The sequence below is a fragment of the Staurois parvus genome, unplaced genomic scaffold (assembly GCF_062004578.1).
Source record: "Staurois parvus isolate SC_StPar_1 unplaced genomic scaffold, SC_StPar_1.0 ptg000715l, whole genome shotgun sequence".
NCBI lineage: Eukaryota > Metazoa > Chordata > Amphibia > Anura > Ranidae > Staurois > Staurois parvus.
In genome coordinates, this window is record NW_028318511.1 from 3,023,399 (window position 1) to 3,038,580 (window position 15,182).

The window sequence follows — 15,182 nt, forward strand, 5'->3', positions numbered from 1 at the left end:
ATTTTCACAACAAAAGGAGCATTGGAACAAACCTCAACTGTACCTAATGCTGGCGCATTCTGCAAATCCTTTTTCAACACTTTTAAAGCATTATTCTCATTTGGACCCCATTGGTCAACTAAGTTATTTTTACTCTTCAAAAGATGATATAATGGCTTAACTTTCTCTGCGAAACCATGTATAAACTCTTTGCAATGATTTATGTTTTTCAAAAATTGTTGCAATGCTTTATGTGTTGTAGGAACTGGAAAGGCAGTGATAGCTCTGACTGTTTCTTGTAATAATTGTCTCTTTCCTTGACCAATCTGCATGTGAAAGCATTTCACCTGACTTTTCATCAACTGAACTCTTTCCGGGTTTTATTTTAGGCCTGCATCCTGTAACAACATAAATAACTCAGACAAAGAGTAATATGTTCGTTAACAGTCTGCGTACTTAGCATAATTGTATTTACATGCTGAAAAATGCATTCTGGCCTTGAAAATTGTGATAGAATTTTTGCTATGGATTCATGGACTACACCATCACTGATGTCTAAACCAGCTACTAATCGAGTGAATGCATAAGTCTCTTTCTGAAACTTAAAAGCTAGCTTGTATTGACAACTTTTAGCTAAGGGGATCGAAAAATGACTGTTATCGATTTCCAAAACAGAAAACACTCTGGATTCGGCCTTTAAATGTAACTTGATATTAGAATGATCAGGAACAACTGCTTTGTTATTTGTAATATGTTTATTCAGTGTCCTGAAATCAACTGACAAAGAATATGAATTGTCAGCATTTTTGATAGGCCAAATACAGTTATTTACCACTGATTGTGTTTTCTTTAAAGTGCCAAGTTGTACAAACTCTTGAATAATGGCAGAAAGTGGTCCTATTGATTCTTGTGGTAACTCATATTGATTAAGGGGTATGGGATCTTTTCCCTCAATATTCAATTCTGTATCTTTCAATGTTCCTATGTCATTTTTAAATTTTGACCACAAACTTGGAAAACGTTGTACCAATTCTTGTAAAGCACAAGAATCAGTATCAGGCCATTTTTGTGCTGTAGACATTTTAGAGTTGAAACCAACATCACTGTATATAGAAGGATCCATTAACATTGATTTGGGCCTAGATGGATTCCTCCAAATAACTTTGGTCATAATATCAATAATCCACTTTTGCTTATTGATAAAATCAATGCCAAGAATATTCTCGGTGGCATTACTATACCAAATATCAATGTTAGTTTTCACTAGCCCAGGTACTTCAAATGTTACATTAGGCACCTGTCTAGCAGTGGAATGACCTGTATTATTAAAACCTTTTATTTTACACATGGGTGAATTTGGTTTCACAGGTATGTTTTCTCTGGTAAGGCTAATTCCAGATCCACTGTCAATCAGGAATTTGATCTTTTTACCATTTAGTAATCCGTGTAGAAATGGTCTTCCATTGTCATCCAATACAATTGGAGCGACAAATTCTAACGATATCGGGGATGAATGTGGACGTGATTCTATTTTTGGAACTGGTAATAAACCATTTCTGTCAGTGACAGCCCTTTTCACCCTGTTGTCAGAACAGTTGTTTCTAGTCAAAGTATGAATCTGTTTAACTATTGAGGCATAAGGCAATTCAGTTAAACTTTTATCATTACACAACACAGCAGGTTGTACAAAAGCTGCTTTTTCACTTTTTATTTCCATTTTCTTTATTTGTGAGTCAAGTTTAAACTTCCAACAATGCCGTCTGATATGACCTTGTTTATGACAGTGAAAGCATGTGGTATACTCATTATGGCTCACTTGCTTGCATCTGTCGTTGTCATTCTTACTGGGACTTTTGGTACCTGACATAACTGTAGTCTGACTGTTGTTGTCACTTTGAAGCACAGCTACCTCATAAGTGAGATTGCTGTTTTTCAATTTTCTCCGGATTTTGTCAATGAAACTTACTATGTCATTCAAATTTTGTTTTTCCTCTGCTATGACAATGGTTACTGGGTCTAGATACGTGAATTTCTTTACAAAGGCTTTGATCATAGCTGAGTCTTCCTCATTTTCTACTCCAAATATAATTTTATATGCTTTGGAAAACTTATTTTTAAACTCAAAAGGGTCTTCGTCAGCAGTAGTCTGAAGTAAGTCTAGCATTTCTACAGAAGGTACGTCTTCACCTGTTGAACATAACAGCAATTGTCGCAGTCTGTCTGTCGCGTCATTATGTTTTTTCTGATCTTTATCGTTAATAACAGAATTTTTAATTCGAGACATAAATTTAATTGGTAGCCACAACGGAAATAAATAATTTATGTCATGATCTGAAATCTGATGGCATTTGACATGCATTTCATATATTTCCATGTTGCTGTAGATATCTTTATCTGGATCATAAGCAGGGATGTCTTTTAAAACTTTCATTAATTGATTATGTATTTGCAACTTAAGTTTTGCAGTTTTACATAACAATTCTTTATGCTTAATTTGTGTTTCGTCATCAGAGTCAATATCCGAACTTTCAGAGATATCGGACAACCGTGGCTCTGATTTGGAATCACTCTGTTTGTCATCTGTGTTTATCATGGCAACCTGTTTACTGTCATTCTGCAGTCTTAACAAAAGATTTGTCTTTGAATCAATTTGTTCCTCAAGATTCTCTATGTAATTACAAAAAATGTCACAGTTTGGGCAACTAAGAGCATCTTGAGACAAATTTTCATGCTTTTCTGTATTCTGTACAGTGCTACATTCTGTCTGTTTTAATGTACAAGCTTTTTTAACAGATAAATCACCATTCAAAATCATTTTGTTGAATATTCTTACTAAATTTAAGATGTTAGATATCTTTTTACGCTGTCTGTGCACAGTAAATCTAGATTTATCTATCTGAATATTGGCCTGTAAACATTCGTTATACATATAGTGCCATAGCTGACCGTCTTCAGGATATAAAGAAACATCTTTAAACTGTAGCTTGCTTTCATTAACTAAGTCATCAATAAATTCCATAATTGTTACTCACCGTAATCAGAAGATTTTCTCGTTTGACCTGGCTCAGTCACTGGACCTCTCGTCCACGTCTGTTTAATCGCCTTTTCTGCTAGGTTTTTTTCACCGTGTTTTTCCCAAGACTTGATCAGTCTGTGCTTTCTCCCCCTTAGCAAGGCATGGGAATGCTCGGCGGTGGCTGGCTCACCAAAATGTTGGATTTTTAGACACATATAATACTTCTTCTAGTGTCTTGAGGCGATTATGAATGAAAGAGCCATTGAAATAAAAAAATGAAGTGTGATTTTATTCTATCACACAATGGTGTAAAATAACAAATGTAAAGCGTATTATGAACAGTTCCATGTAGATAAAACTACTGTAAAAATAACAACAAGCAAAAGTTTAACGATAAGTCACCATTATTCGTCATGGCTGTCCAGGTCATGTGCGAACATGTCCTTCATGCTGTCCTTCTAGACTTTGTAAAGAAGCCGGAAGTAGACGGAAATGATGATCTAGCAGCTAGCACCTGTTGCAGCTTCTCAGTCCTCTATGTATGTGTGTGTTATGTATGAAAGAGTGTCAGTATGTAGCGTGTGAGTGAGAGTCTCTCATGTCCGTTGTCTCATGGTCTTTTATGAGGCAAATGTACGTCATAGTTAGTGATCTTAATACCTTCTATGGAAATTATTACTGCTTAGCAAAGCCATTTCATATAAGGAAAGGATGCTATACATATGATGTTTGATGGACAGGAACATATGTATGCTGATGAACCCTCAGCTATATATTTAAAGAATAGTATAGCTTAAGAACATATCAATGTATAATCACTAAACTATATATGTATCAATGTTAGAGACGTATACTAAATACACACAGATACTATTAAAATACATAATGTAATAGTAAGTCACTTCTAATAACCTTGACATAACTACCAGATACTTTATGCCTAAATATAGTATACTCAGCCCTCAACTGGTTTAGCTTACTCCTGTCTTATTTTACTGTCTCAGCTTGACTTATTCATATCTTTTTCAGTCTCAGTTTAATTGAAGAATACTAATACTACCATTTGTCAATAGACCACTTACACATATTAATATTAATTATGACTAATCATAAAAACCAAATATTTTGCAAGCTTGCCATCAATATAAGTGCCGAATAATAAGTTAGATTTAACAGAAACCTTTCTCTACTGCTAGCTACTTTCCTTAACAAGCAGGTTCTCTCTCCTCACTCTAGCCATATGCCAGAAGTTTGCCAAAACCCAGGGGCAGGGACTTAAATAGACCCTGCTGTCCCAAGATGGCCGCAGAGGGTAACTTTGGCACAGCATAGCCAACCAGAATGCTGCTTCATTGACCCAACAAACCATAGAGAAACATTGTTTCTCTTGGACTTCCTCTTCAGGCTGTGGTGCCACTAGATTTGAGCGCCACATGTGGTGGAGGAAAAAAACTGCACCTGCCTACTGACAGGAGCAGTATGGAAGCACTGGCAAGGTAAGTACAGGTGGATCGAACTTGGGCAAGATGACAATGTCTTTTTAAAAGATTTTGACATTGATTTTTAAATGCTCTGGGTGTTAGTAAGCTGTGCACATGTGTTGGCAGGGAACATGTTGATAACAGTAGAGTGAACAGAAGGATGACTCCTTACTGAACTTCTGCTGTACCTTCATAGTCCAATCACAGGCTGGGGACAGAGAAGTGACCAGTCTCAATTTCTGAAAAAGGTTAGGTCACCAACCTGCTGTCTGGTACAGCTGTGTATATCTGGGACAGGGTGGACAGAAATGACAATTCATTTGCAAATAAGGCAGCTACTAAAAAATAATTTTAGTGGTATAGTTAGCTGTTTTCTGGAGTTCAGCTCTAAAATAGTATACTGTTAGCCAACAATAAAAATCCATATACAGTATTCCTTTGTGGCTCTAATGAAATGCCAACATGTTAAGCCAACCATGTCATATACAAAGTAGCCCATTGAGATGACAGGACATAGTGCTCTGTGTACTCAGCTACAGATCAACTCCTGTACTTGACCCAGGATGATGTCTGTACTCTCCGGATGTTCATTGTTTCTTTTAGTTAAAAGTGTGATTTATTCGGACAAAGCAAAGAGTACAAAGCTACTGACATACCATAACGTGTAAAGATACAGGGCAAACATAATTGCAGTGTCATTATGCAAACAACCAATACACAGTTCAGATATACAGCATGCCTACTGTATATTAAGCATTTAAGTAAAAAGCTATGAAGCAAGTTATCCAATTTAATTGGAAGAAGGAAAGTATAGATACTCCAGACCTATCTAAAACTGCATTCTGTGTCTTTGCTGGTCATACACATAACAAATGATAGGTGGAACAAAGATATGATGGTTTAAATTTTTTTTTGTTTAAAAATAATAATTTGGCACAAAAAAAGGGAAAAAAAAAACAATTTAGTGAAATACTGCTTGAATTTCTGCATATTACATTTTTTAAAAGTTTGATGAAAATATCCACCGAGTGCAGCAAATTTCTGTAAGAGAATTTTTTTCAAAGTTAACATTGTTATGGTTCAGTGATATCATTACATGGTTGGTCAACATTATTTTAGTTTTTCTTTTATATAGCAGTATACCTTAAGCCAACACTTAGGTTGTTGTTTTGGATCTAGATTAGGGTATAACAACACCCCATGTAGGGCTATTTTATGTTGTCTATGGGAAATGTTTATTTAATTCCTGTTCTGCAGTCACAACGGAAAGTGAGAGGAATTTTTACATAGTAAAATCTCACATAATACAGAACATATCTAAACCAAAGAAAAATAGTGTGCTGCAGATTACCACTTCTTAGATGTGGTGGCTGTATTAGTTTTCTTTTTTTTTTACTAAAAATATTTTAAGCAAGTATAAAAAATATCTGTTGCTCTTGACAGAAATGCAGTGCCCTTGTCATTTCCTGTGAATTGAACTGGTATATTTAACAATGTTTGTAGTCCTGTCTTAGGGTAACAATTATTGTTACCTCCATAGATGAAGTGGAGTGAGTGAGCGTAGCCATAAATATATGGCTATGATATAAAGTTATTCAGAGGAAAAATAATGAGCCTAAAAAAAATCACCTAAAATTTGATACTAATGCCGCCACCATATATAAGGATTCGTAAGCTGCAATATATTACATTTTTGTTTTAGGGTTTAGATACACTTAAGGGAAACTATAATAGTTTGGGGTCAATTTTATTTTATTTTATTTTTACAATAACCTGTGTAAGAAAGGTGTATATACTCACCTATTTTCAGGCCACTCTGGTCCGATCATGTGAAACGGCTCCCCTCTGTCAGCCATTATGTATTAAGGAAGAGGAGGGAGTGCCCACAATGGATAAGCCATTGAAGCTTATGGGTGACATCACCGCTCCAAGCTTTACTAGCCATTGTCAGAGTGCTGTCTTCTCTTCCCCTCAGTGTTGCTGGATGACACAGGGGAAATCTCATGGCCAGACCATTGGGGCCTAAATATAGGTAAGTATATACATCTTTCTTACACAGGTTAGTTAGCATAGATGTTAGGAGGAAGGAGTGGACAGTTTTAAGGTTAGCTAGGTGTAAGCTGGAATTCCATTTTAACAGCAGAGGACTTGTGCCATGTGCACACCCCTTCCTTGCTCCTCCACCATTCAAAAAAATCATACTATTATTATCTTACAATGTGTTACATTATGTGAATGGAGGAGGAGTAGATGAATAATAAGATCTTTCCTTGTCCATTCACAGAATGTGTTGCATTATAGGACAGTATTAGTATGAATTCTGTGAGTAGTGGAAGGGGCAGGAGGAGTTGGGAGAGCGGTGGTCCTTCATGCTTGTATTTGGTTGATAGAATTCGTAGACTCAGCCTCCTGATAATCTTCTTTCAGCAGCACTGCAAAACCATTATCCTAATGAGGTAATAATATAAGACTAGAGTGCGACCTGCTGCATAAACAGAGGACCACATTATATACTGTACATGTAAAATATTTTACCAGACTAAAAAAATAACAATTGTATTTTTTAAAATTTGATTTTTTTTTGTAGTCCTGCTCATAATAAACAAATATACATTCTATTCCTTTATAAAGGGTCATTTTAGAACTGAATAAAAAATGTACTATACATCGAACATTGCCTGTATTTTTTTTCCAGGAAATTTCATAAAGCTCTGTCCTCAAACCTTTGTGTTCAGTTATAATGTGACCAACTACATTCCCACTTGTCGTTCACTGACTGAGCCAGACTCAATAAGGAGCTTCAGGTTTTATACAGTTGATGGCTGTGTCTGCCCAGAAGGAACCTATGTAGACGACAAGGGATTATGTGTGACGAAGGAAGACTGCCCTTGCTACTATAAGGGATTCCTTGTACCTGTTAATGAACCTCTTCATGTGGGTCGCCTAATATGGTAATATACCTTATATATGAAAAGAATGTCTAGTTTTCTTTGTAATATTTGTGGTCCCCGCTACTGTATATAGTACATACTCTCATACAAAATACAGTGCTTGCCCCCAAACTAAAAGAAATGCATAAATAACTAAAACAACCCAACCAACATTCAAAAGTAGAAATGAAAATAAAACACAAACTTTCATTCTCAGTGAGGTAAAGTGCTAGTGCTTCATAACGTCCAATGTGCACCCAACTGATTCAGGATCACTCACCAGGTAAATTTGGGCGAAATGCGTTGTGCAATGATGCAAAATTATGTAGGAATTCTGAAATTTCCAGATGATGGATATAACTGACCTTTTAAAAATTGCCAAAAATCATAGAATTATTATACCAAATATGAGGGGGGCAGAGAATTTCTGGCTCCTTACATGTATCCACATAGCCCTATTAAATTAGTATTACACCCAAAATCAAACATTTATTATTATTAATATTGCATAAATGAGATGGCTACGCCTCCTAATACAAGAGGTGTGTGTAAGGGAATCCCGGCGAGACGATTGGCAAATAGAAGTGCGCATGCGCAAAGAAATGCGCGATCACGCACACGTACGGTGAAGATTGGCTCCAGATGGACTATTTAAAAGGTGCCTCTGCCTGTGCTGAGTGCTGACTGGTCTCCAGCTGTTCCCAGTTTCCTGCTTGTTCCTGTGTGATTTCCTTGTTGCTGACCCGGCTTGTTCCTGACCTGACTCTGATTACTCTCCTGCTTGATACTTGTTCCCGACTTCGGCTCTGCTCCTGACTTTGGCTTGTTTATGATATGGTACCTCGCTATCCACCCGTTGATGACCCCGGCTATTCCTATGACATTGCTCCTGTCTCCCGTCCCTGCTTCCTGCCTTGCTCTGGTACACACCTGGCGACCTACCATACCAGCTCTGCATATCACTACTGTTCCTGAATTGGAGGTTCATCAGTCTTCCAAAGTCTCCAGCTGCAAGAGCTGCAAACAACATCTGCTGGGCTCTTATCCCCCTGGTCCCTAGACACCCTCTGTTCCACTTCCAGTGGGGTCAGGGCTAGTGACACAAGTGAGGCCGACCACATCATTTCAGTCTCCAATCAGGTACATGACAGTGTGTTACTGGCCACAACTGATCACCAGGTGAAAACAGAGGGAAAAAAGGCTAAACAACAAAACACATATTTCTCCTGGCCCTAAAGATATGTAAAATGGGGGATGGCAATATTACCAGCCAGCACATATTGCCTTGACTTCTCTGTGAGTGATTACACCTTTAGATTCCAGCCAAGGTTCATGAGAGATTAAAAAATTGTATTTACCTTTTTCTGCAATCTTATGAAGTCTAGTGCAATAGAAACATGACAAGTGATCCTTGAATGTAAATGGCCTTGGGTTTTAGTATGAAATCTCACATAATACATATTTTGATATATGAATATATATATATATATGAATATGTTTGATTTTTAGTCACTTTAATGCCAAAAGATCTGCGGTAGCTCCTGTCACCAATTCTCACTGAATATAAGGGCCCAAACTGCTACAAGCTTCATTTATTATTTTCTGTTATTTCTTGCTGGGCTGGTTATGTGCTAGCTCATATGAAGGGTATTTTACTGTTACAGACAGATATTTCATTTTTATATCCTTATATCTTACTTGGAGTATCATCGTGGACCTGTGAACATATGCAAATCAGTAGAAAGTTATGGAGTGAGTGGTAATAACAATTCCATGTTTTGTAGGTTTATAAGTTTTCATCCTTCTCTTGCTGGTACATTCTCGGTCTTTTGCATCCCCTTGTGTCTTGCCAGTCTTCAAAGCTCAAAGAACTGTGGAGACACTGAAAATAAAATGAAGAAGGCAAGAGGTGGCAAATATTCTGAAACACTAGTGTAAAAACTATTAGTAGCAGATTGGACCAGATGTTTCTACATACATCGATTTCAGCTCCCGCCTTTGGAGAGTTTTGTTTATGCAAAAGCAAGTCTGAAAGTCCAAAGAAACCAAACACCTTGAGTCCAAAGACCTAATATTACTACTGACCATTGCCAATTTCATAAAAAAAATACCAGTTGCCTAACTCTTATACTGGGTCTGTAAAGGAGAAGTAGAGTCAAAGCTCTTTTTTTCTCTACTTCTATAGGTCACAGGAGTGCACTTTGTTCTGCACTCCTGTGGCTCATATTCAGCTGATAGTGGGCTGAAGTCTTCTGTCGGCTGATGTCATTCAGCTGGTCCAGGCTTTGGAGGGATATTGACTTTAATGTTGTGATCCATCCAGATGCCTGACTGGCAGCTGACTCAGCCTCTCAGCAGACCACTGACAGCCTGAGCCAGCCACTCCCATCCCCTGCACAGCCTGGTGCTCCAGTGAGCTGTCCGTCATCTGCTCTCTGCTCACTGAATACCGAGAACTGAGTGATCAGTGACCTTTAATCATTCAGTTCTCAGTGTGGCAGCAGCAGGGAACAGATGTGGCATCCACCTAGGTCAATATGATTATTTGTTTTTTCAAAACCAATACTTCTCATTTAATAGAGTCACTGACTCAAAACTAGTATGCATATCAGAATTTATTACTTCAATTACTTATTACTATATACTTGTGATCAGTATAGTAGCCAGGCAGCTAGCACTTTCAGAAGGTCATCGTGATCCTCTATTACTAGGGGAGTAATGGGAGTAATGATTGTTTGCAAGTTGCTAAGGATTTTTGGGGAATTCTGAACATGGCTTCAGTCAGGCATGTGGCCAGACTAAAGCCATATTCAGAATTCCCCAACAATGTTGTAGAAAAATCCAAATGGTGGAGAATGCGGGCATCAATCCCACTACATCTCACATCTGCATATTTCTACAACAGGGACATTAGACTTTCAATTCTGTAACTCAAGGTGATGTTATACTGCAAATGTCATTATTTCTTGAACTTGCCAAATATTTCAGCAATGGTGCTAGGGGTATGGCATTTTTCTAGGTTATTTCTTATAATAGTATCCTGCAAAGAAAACTTTGCAAAGGTTATAGTGAGCAAGTTCAAGTTATTTTGTAGATAAGGTTTATTGTGAAACAGTCAATACTTTTACCTGATGTTAAACCTGGGAAAGCAGCAGTTAAATTTTTTTTTTCGGCATTTTACATTTTGCTCTCTGGGTCCCATTGGGGAGCTTTCCCTTCACATTCTGTCCCAGAGATGGAACAGGAAGTAAAAGAAAAACATTATAAAGTGAGGAATTCCCCTCTTAGTTGTCACTAGAGTAGATATCTACATTGGAAGAGTTACTATTACTTCTTGTTCTGGATGACAAATCTTAAATTGTGAATCTGCCTAGGAGGGACACAGTCAGAAATAAACACCTCAGAGAGGATCTAACCCTTCACTTCAACATACAAAACTAATAAAAAAAAGTTTTGAGTATACAAATTGTAAGTAACCACAGGTTACCTCTACAGATACCATTACATTTAACATCTGGAGATTAACAATGAGTTTAGGTCCTTAAAATGAAATAAAAAATCAACGAGGCCCTCATTTACATTTATATAGAAAAAGAAGAGGGACCAGATCAGAGCTTCATCTTTACAGTTGATAGAGAACTTTTGCATTTTGAGCACTAAAGTGCTCTGTAAGAAACCACACAAGTCATATGGTTTTTCTGCCTTAAATGCAATCCACAAATGATCTGGAAAAAAATCAAACCTAACAGCCTTTAGATGCTTGAATTCAGCTTCTGTTGTCATTTTCTAAATTTTACATGTGATACATGCATTAATGTTGTGAACTCTATTTGACTTAGTCATGTGCACATTCCTTTAAATTTCATGTTCATTTTTTTGTCTTCACATACAGCAATTGTACAAAAGGAATACTGAACTGCACTGAGACATCCAGACCAGGTAATCTAATATCTGTTAAAAAGAACTAGGACTGCTAGTTTTGACAAAGTATTGCAGGTGTTAAACTTACAAATTATTAACAACAAAATAATAATAGTAACCCAATGTCTTTCATAATGAATAGACCACATTTGTTATGGATTAAGGGTCTATTCACACCATATTCATTGGGATGCACTGTGTAGCCTTGGCCGACACAGTCCCAAAGCACAGACAAGGTAATTTGCCTAGATTCCTATGAGTGATGTGTGCTGAAAAAAGTAGGACATGCTTTTTTAATAGCAACCCATTGCAGTGAATAAAGATTAATTAAATGTCATTGTGTGACATTTCAGTAAAGTTGAACAAAAAAGTCAACAGTGCTACACATTACAATGCAGTGGTACCACTTCCTTCACAGTGCACTCCAGTGGCTGCGGTATTATGTTGCTGTTGGTTTGAAAGGGCCCCAAATGGGAAAAGGCATGTCTTTTTGCTGATGATACAAAGGTGGGTAATAGGGTTGATATCAGGGGCAGACTGACAATTCATGGGGCCCCCGGGCAATAGGGGATCATGGGGCCCCTGTGTCCTTGCCCAAACTCAAAAAAGCCTATGAAAAAGGTACCGGGGGCATCTCATGGGGCCCCCTACTGACCCCGGGCCCTCAGGCAGTGCCCGAGTTTCCAAATGGTCAGTCCGCCCCTGGTTGATATACCTGGAGGTGTCTGTATCATGGAACGTGATTTGGCATTCCTGGAAGCTAATCAAAGCAGTGGAAACTGTAGTTCAGTGTTTCTAAATGTAAAATATTGCACTTAGGAAAAAATAATCCCTTGAGCGAGTACAACATTGGGGGGGTACAGTGTTGACCACAAATACAGAGGAAAAAGGTTTGGGGGTACTTATTTCATATGATTGCAAATAGAGCAAACAGTGTAGCCAGGCAGTGGAGAAAGTGAATCGAATTCTAGGATGCGTTACTACTAATATAGATCTTTAATGAGACACTGAAAAATACAAAACCCTAACCAGAAAAACTACTGGGTCTTTTGAGGTACCATACTGTAGCAACTGCCATTCATACAACTATTATAAAAATAGATTTACTATACAATATTAAAAAAACATTTTCTATATCTTTAGTGAGACCTCATTTAGAATACTGTGTCCAGTTCTGGAAACCCCACTTACAAAAAGTTATTGATAAGACAGGAGTCCAGAGACAGGTAACAAAAATAGTGAAAGACCTGAGGGATAAAACAGATCAGAGGAGACTTCGGGAACCTAGTATGTGCAGTCTGGAGGAAAAAAGGGAAAGGGGAGATATGACTGAAACCTTTAAATACATCAAGGGGGTGAATAAGGTTCAAGAGGGCAATATTTTCAATATGAAACCAAGATCAAGAACAGGAGGACATAACTGAAAACAAACTGGAGGAAAGTTCAAAACTAGTCTTAGAAAGTATTATTTTACTGAAAGAGTAGTTGATGCTTGGAATTGACTTCCAGCAGAGATAGTGAGCCAGTCAACAGTAAGTGGTTGCAAACATGCTTGCGACAAATATAGATATATACCGTATTTTTCGCTCCATAAGACGCACCTGACCATAAGACGCACCTAGGTTTTAGAGGTGAAAAACAAGAAAAAAAAATATTCTGAACCAATGGACTGCAGACATAGTACAGGGGATGACCAGAGACTGCGGACACAGTACAGGAGATGACAAGAGACTGCAGACATAGTACAGGGGATGACCAGAGACTGCGGACAGTACAGGAGATGACCAGAGACTGCAGACATAGTACAGGAGATGACCAGAGACTGCGGACAAAGTACAGGGGATGACCAAGAGACTGCGGACATAGTACAGGAGATGACCAGAGACTGCAGAAACAGTACAGGAGATGACCAGAGACTGCGGACACAGTACAGGAGATGACCAGAGACTGCGGACACAGTACAGGAGATGACCAGGGACTGCGGACACAGTACAGGAGATGACCAGGGACTGCGGACACAGTGCAGGAGATGACCAGAGACTGCGGACACAGTGCAGGAGATGACCAGAGACTGCGGACACAGTGCAGGGAATGACCAGAGACTGCGGACAGTGCAGGGGATGACCAGAGACTGCGGACAGTGCAGGGAATGACCAGAGACTGCGGACAGTGCAGGGAATGACCAGAGACTGCGGACAGTACAGGGAATGACCAGAGACTGCGGACAGTACAGGGGATGACCAGAGACTGCGGACAGTACAGGGGATGACCAGAGACTGCGGACAGTGCAGGGAATGACCAGAGACTGCAGACAGTGAAGGGGATGACCAGAGACTGCTGACCTTTGGGGAGGGAGGGGGAGCGGGTACCTGAATTTGACAGGTACCCGCTCCCACTTCCGCGGAGTTGCCTTCCCTCTTCTTCCCGGGCCGGCTTCTGTGACAGCCGGGTGCCCACTGCGCAGGTGCAAGAAGCGCTTCGCTTTGTGAATGGCCCGGCGCCTTCTGTGACCTTTCATGTGTCCCAGAAGACACCGGATCATTCACAAAGCGCAGCACATGCGCAGTGGGCACCCGGCTGTCACAGAAGCCAGCGCGGGAAGACTGTGCAGCGCTGGAGCGAGGAACAGGTAAGGCCCTGCAGGAGAGAACAGCTGAGCGGCCGGCCCGGTATTCTGACATGGTGGCGGCAGAAATACCGGACCGGCCGCTTTACATTCGCTCCATAAGACGCACTGACATTTTCCCCCCTTTTTGGGGGGGAAAAAAGTGCGTCTTATGGTGCGAAAAATACGGTACTTATACTTTATTTATACAAATGTTAATGAAAAAAAATAAAAGTAAATAAACAAAAAAAGTATATATATATATATATATATATATATATATATACACACACATATACAGTATATATATATATATATATATATATATATATACAGTTGCAAGAAAAAGTATGTGAACCCCTTGGGATTATGTGGAGTTTTACATGAATTGAGCATAAAATGTGCTCTGAACGTCATCTAAGTCACAACAATAGAAGAACACAGTCTGCTGAACATAATACTACACAAACATTAGATGTTGCCATGGTTTAATTGCACATAACATGTAAACATTCACAGTGCAGGGAGGAAAAAGTATGTGAACCTTTGGACTTAATAACTGGTTGACCCTCCTTTGGCAGCAATAACCTCAACCAAACGTTTCCTGTAGTTGCAGATCAGACCTGCACAACGATCTGGAGTAATTTTGAACCACTCCTCTTCACAAAACTGTTTCAGTGTAGCAATATTCTTGGGATGTCTGGTGTGAATCGCTCTCTTAAGGTCATGCCACAGCATTTCAATCGGGTTGAGGTCAGGACTCTGACTGGGCCACTCCAGAAGGCGTATTCTGTGCTGTTGCAGCCATTGTTTTGTTGAATTACTTGTATGCTTTGGGTCATTGTCCTGTTGCATCACCCATCCTCTGCGGAGCTTCAGTTGGCGGACAGATGGTCGTACGTTTTCCTGCAAAATGTCTTGATAAACTCTGGAATTCATTTTCCCATCAATGACAACAATCCGTCCAGGCCCTGAGGCAGCAAAGCAGCCCCAAACCATGATGCCCCCTCCACCATGTTTTACAGTGGGGATGAGGTTTTGATGTTGGTGTGCTGTGCCTTTTTTTCTCCACACATAGTGTTGTGTGTTCTTCTCAAACAACTCAATCTTGGTTTCATCTGTCCACAGTATATTTTGCCAGTAGTGCTGTGGAACATCCAGGTTCTCTTTTGCAAACTTCAAACGTGCTGCAATATTCTTTTTGGGCAGCAATGGCTTCCTCCGTGGTGTCCTCCCATGTACTCCATTCT

At 39.1% G+C, this 15,182-nt stretch overlaps 1 protein-coding gene across 1 annotated transcript in view; it reads left to right on the forward strand.

Moving 5' to 3' along the window:
- The window catches only part of LOC149445617 (mucin-2-like), a 207,833-nt gene that overhangs the window by 95,122 nt on the left and 97,529 nt on the right, over window positions 1-15,182 (forward strand). The window contains exons 17-18 of the mRNA XM_089653503.1: window positions 7,172-7,427; window positions 11,299-11,345. Coding sequence (XP_089509629.1) covers window positions 7,172-7,427; window positions 11,299-11,345 — 303 coding nt within the window. The remainder of the gene's footprint in view (window positions 1-7,171; window positions 7,428-11,298; window positions 11,346-15,182) is intronic.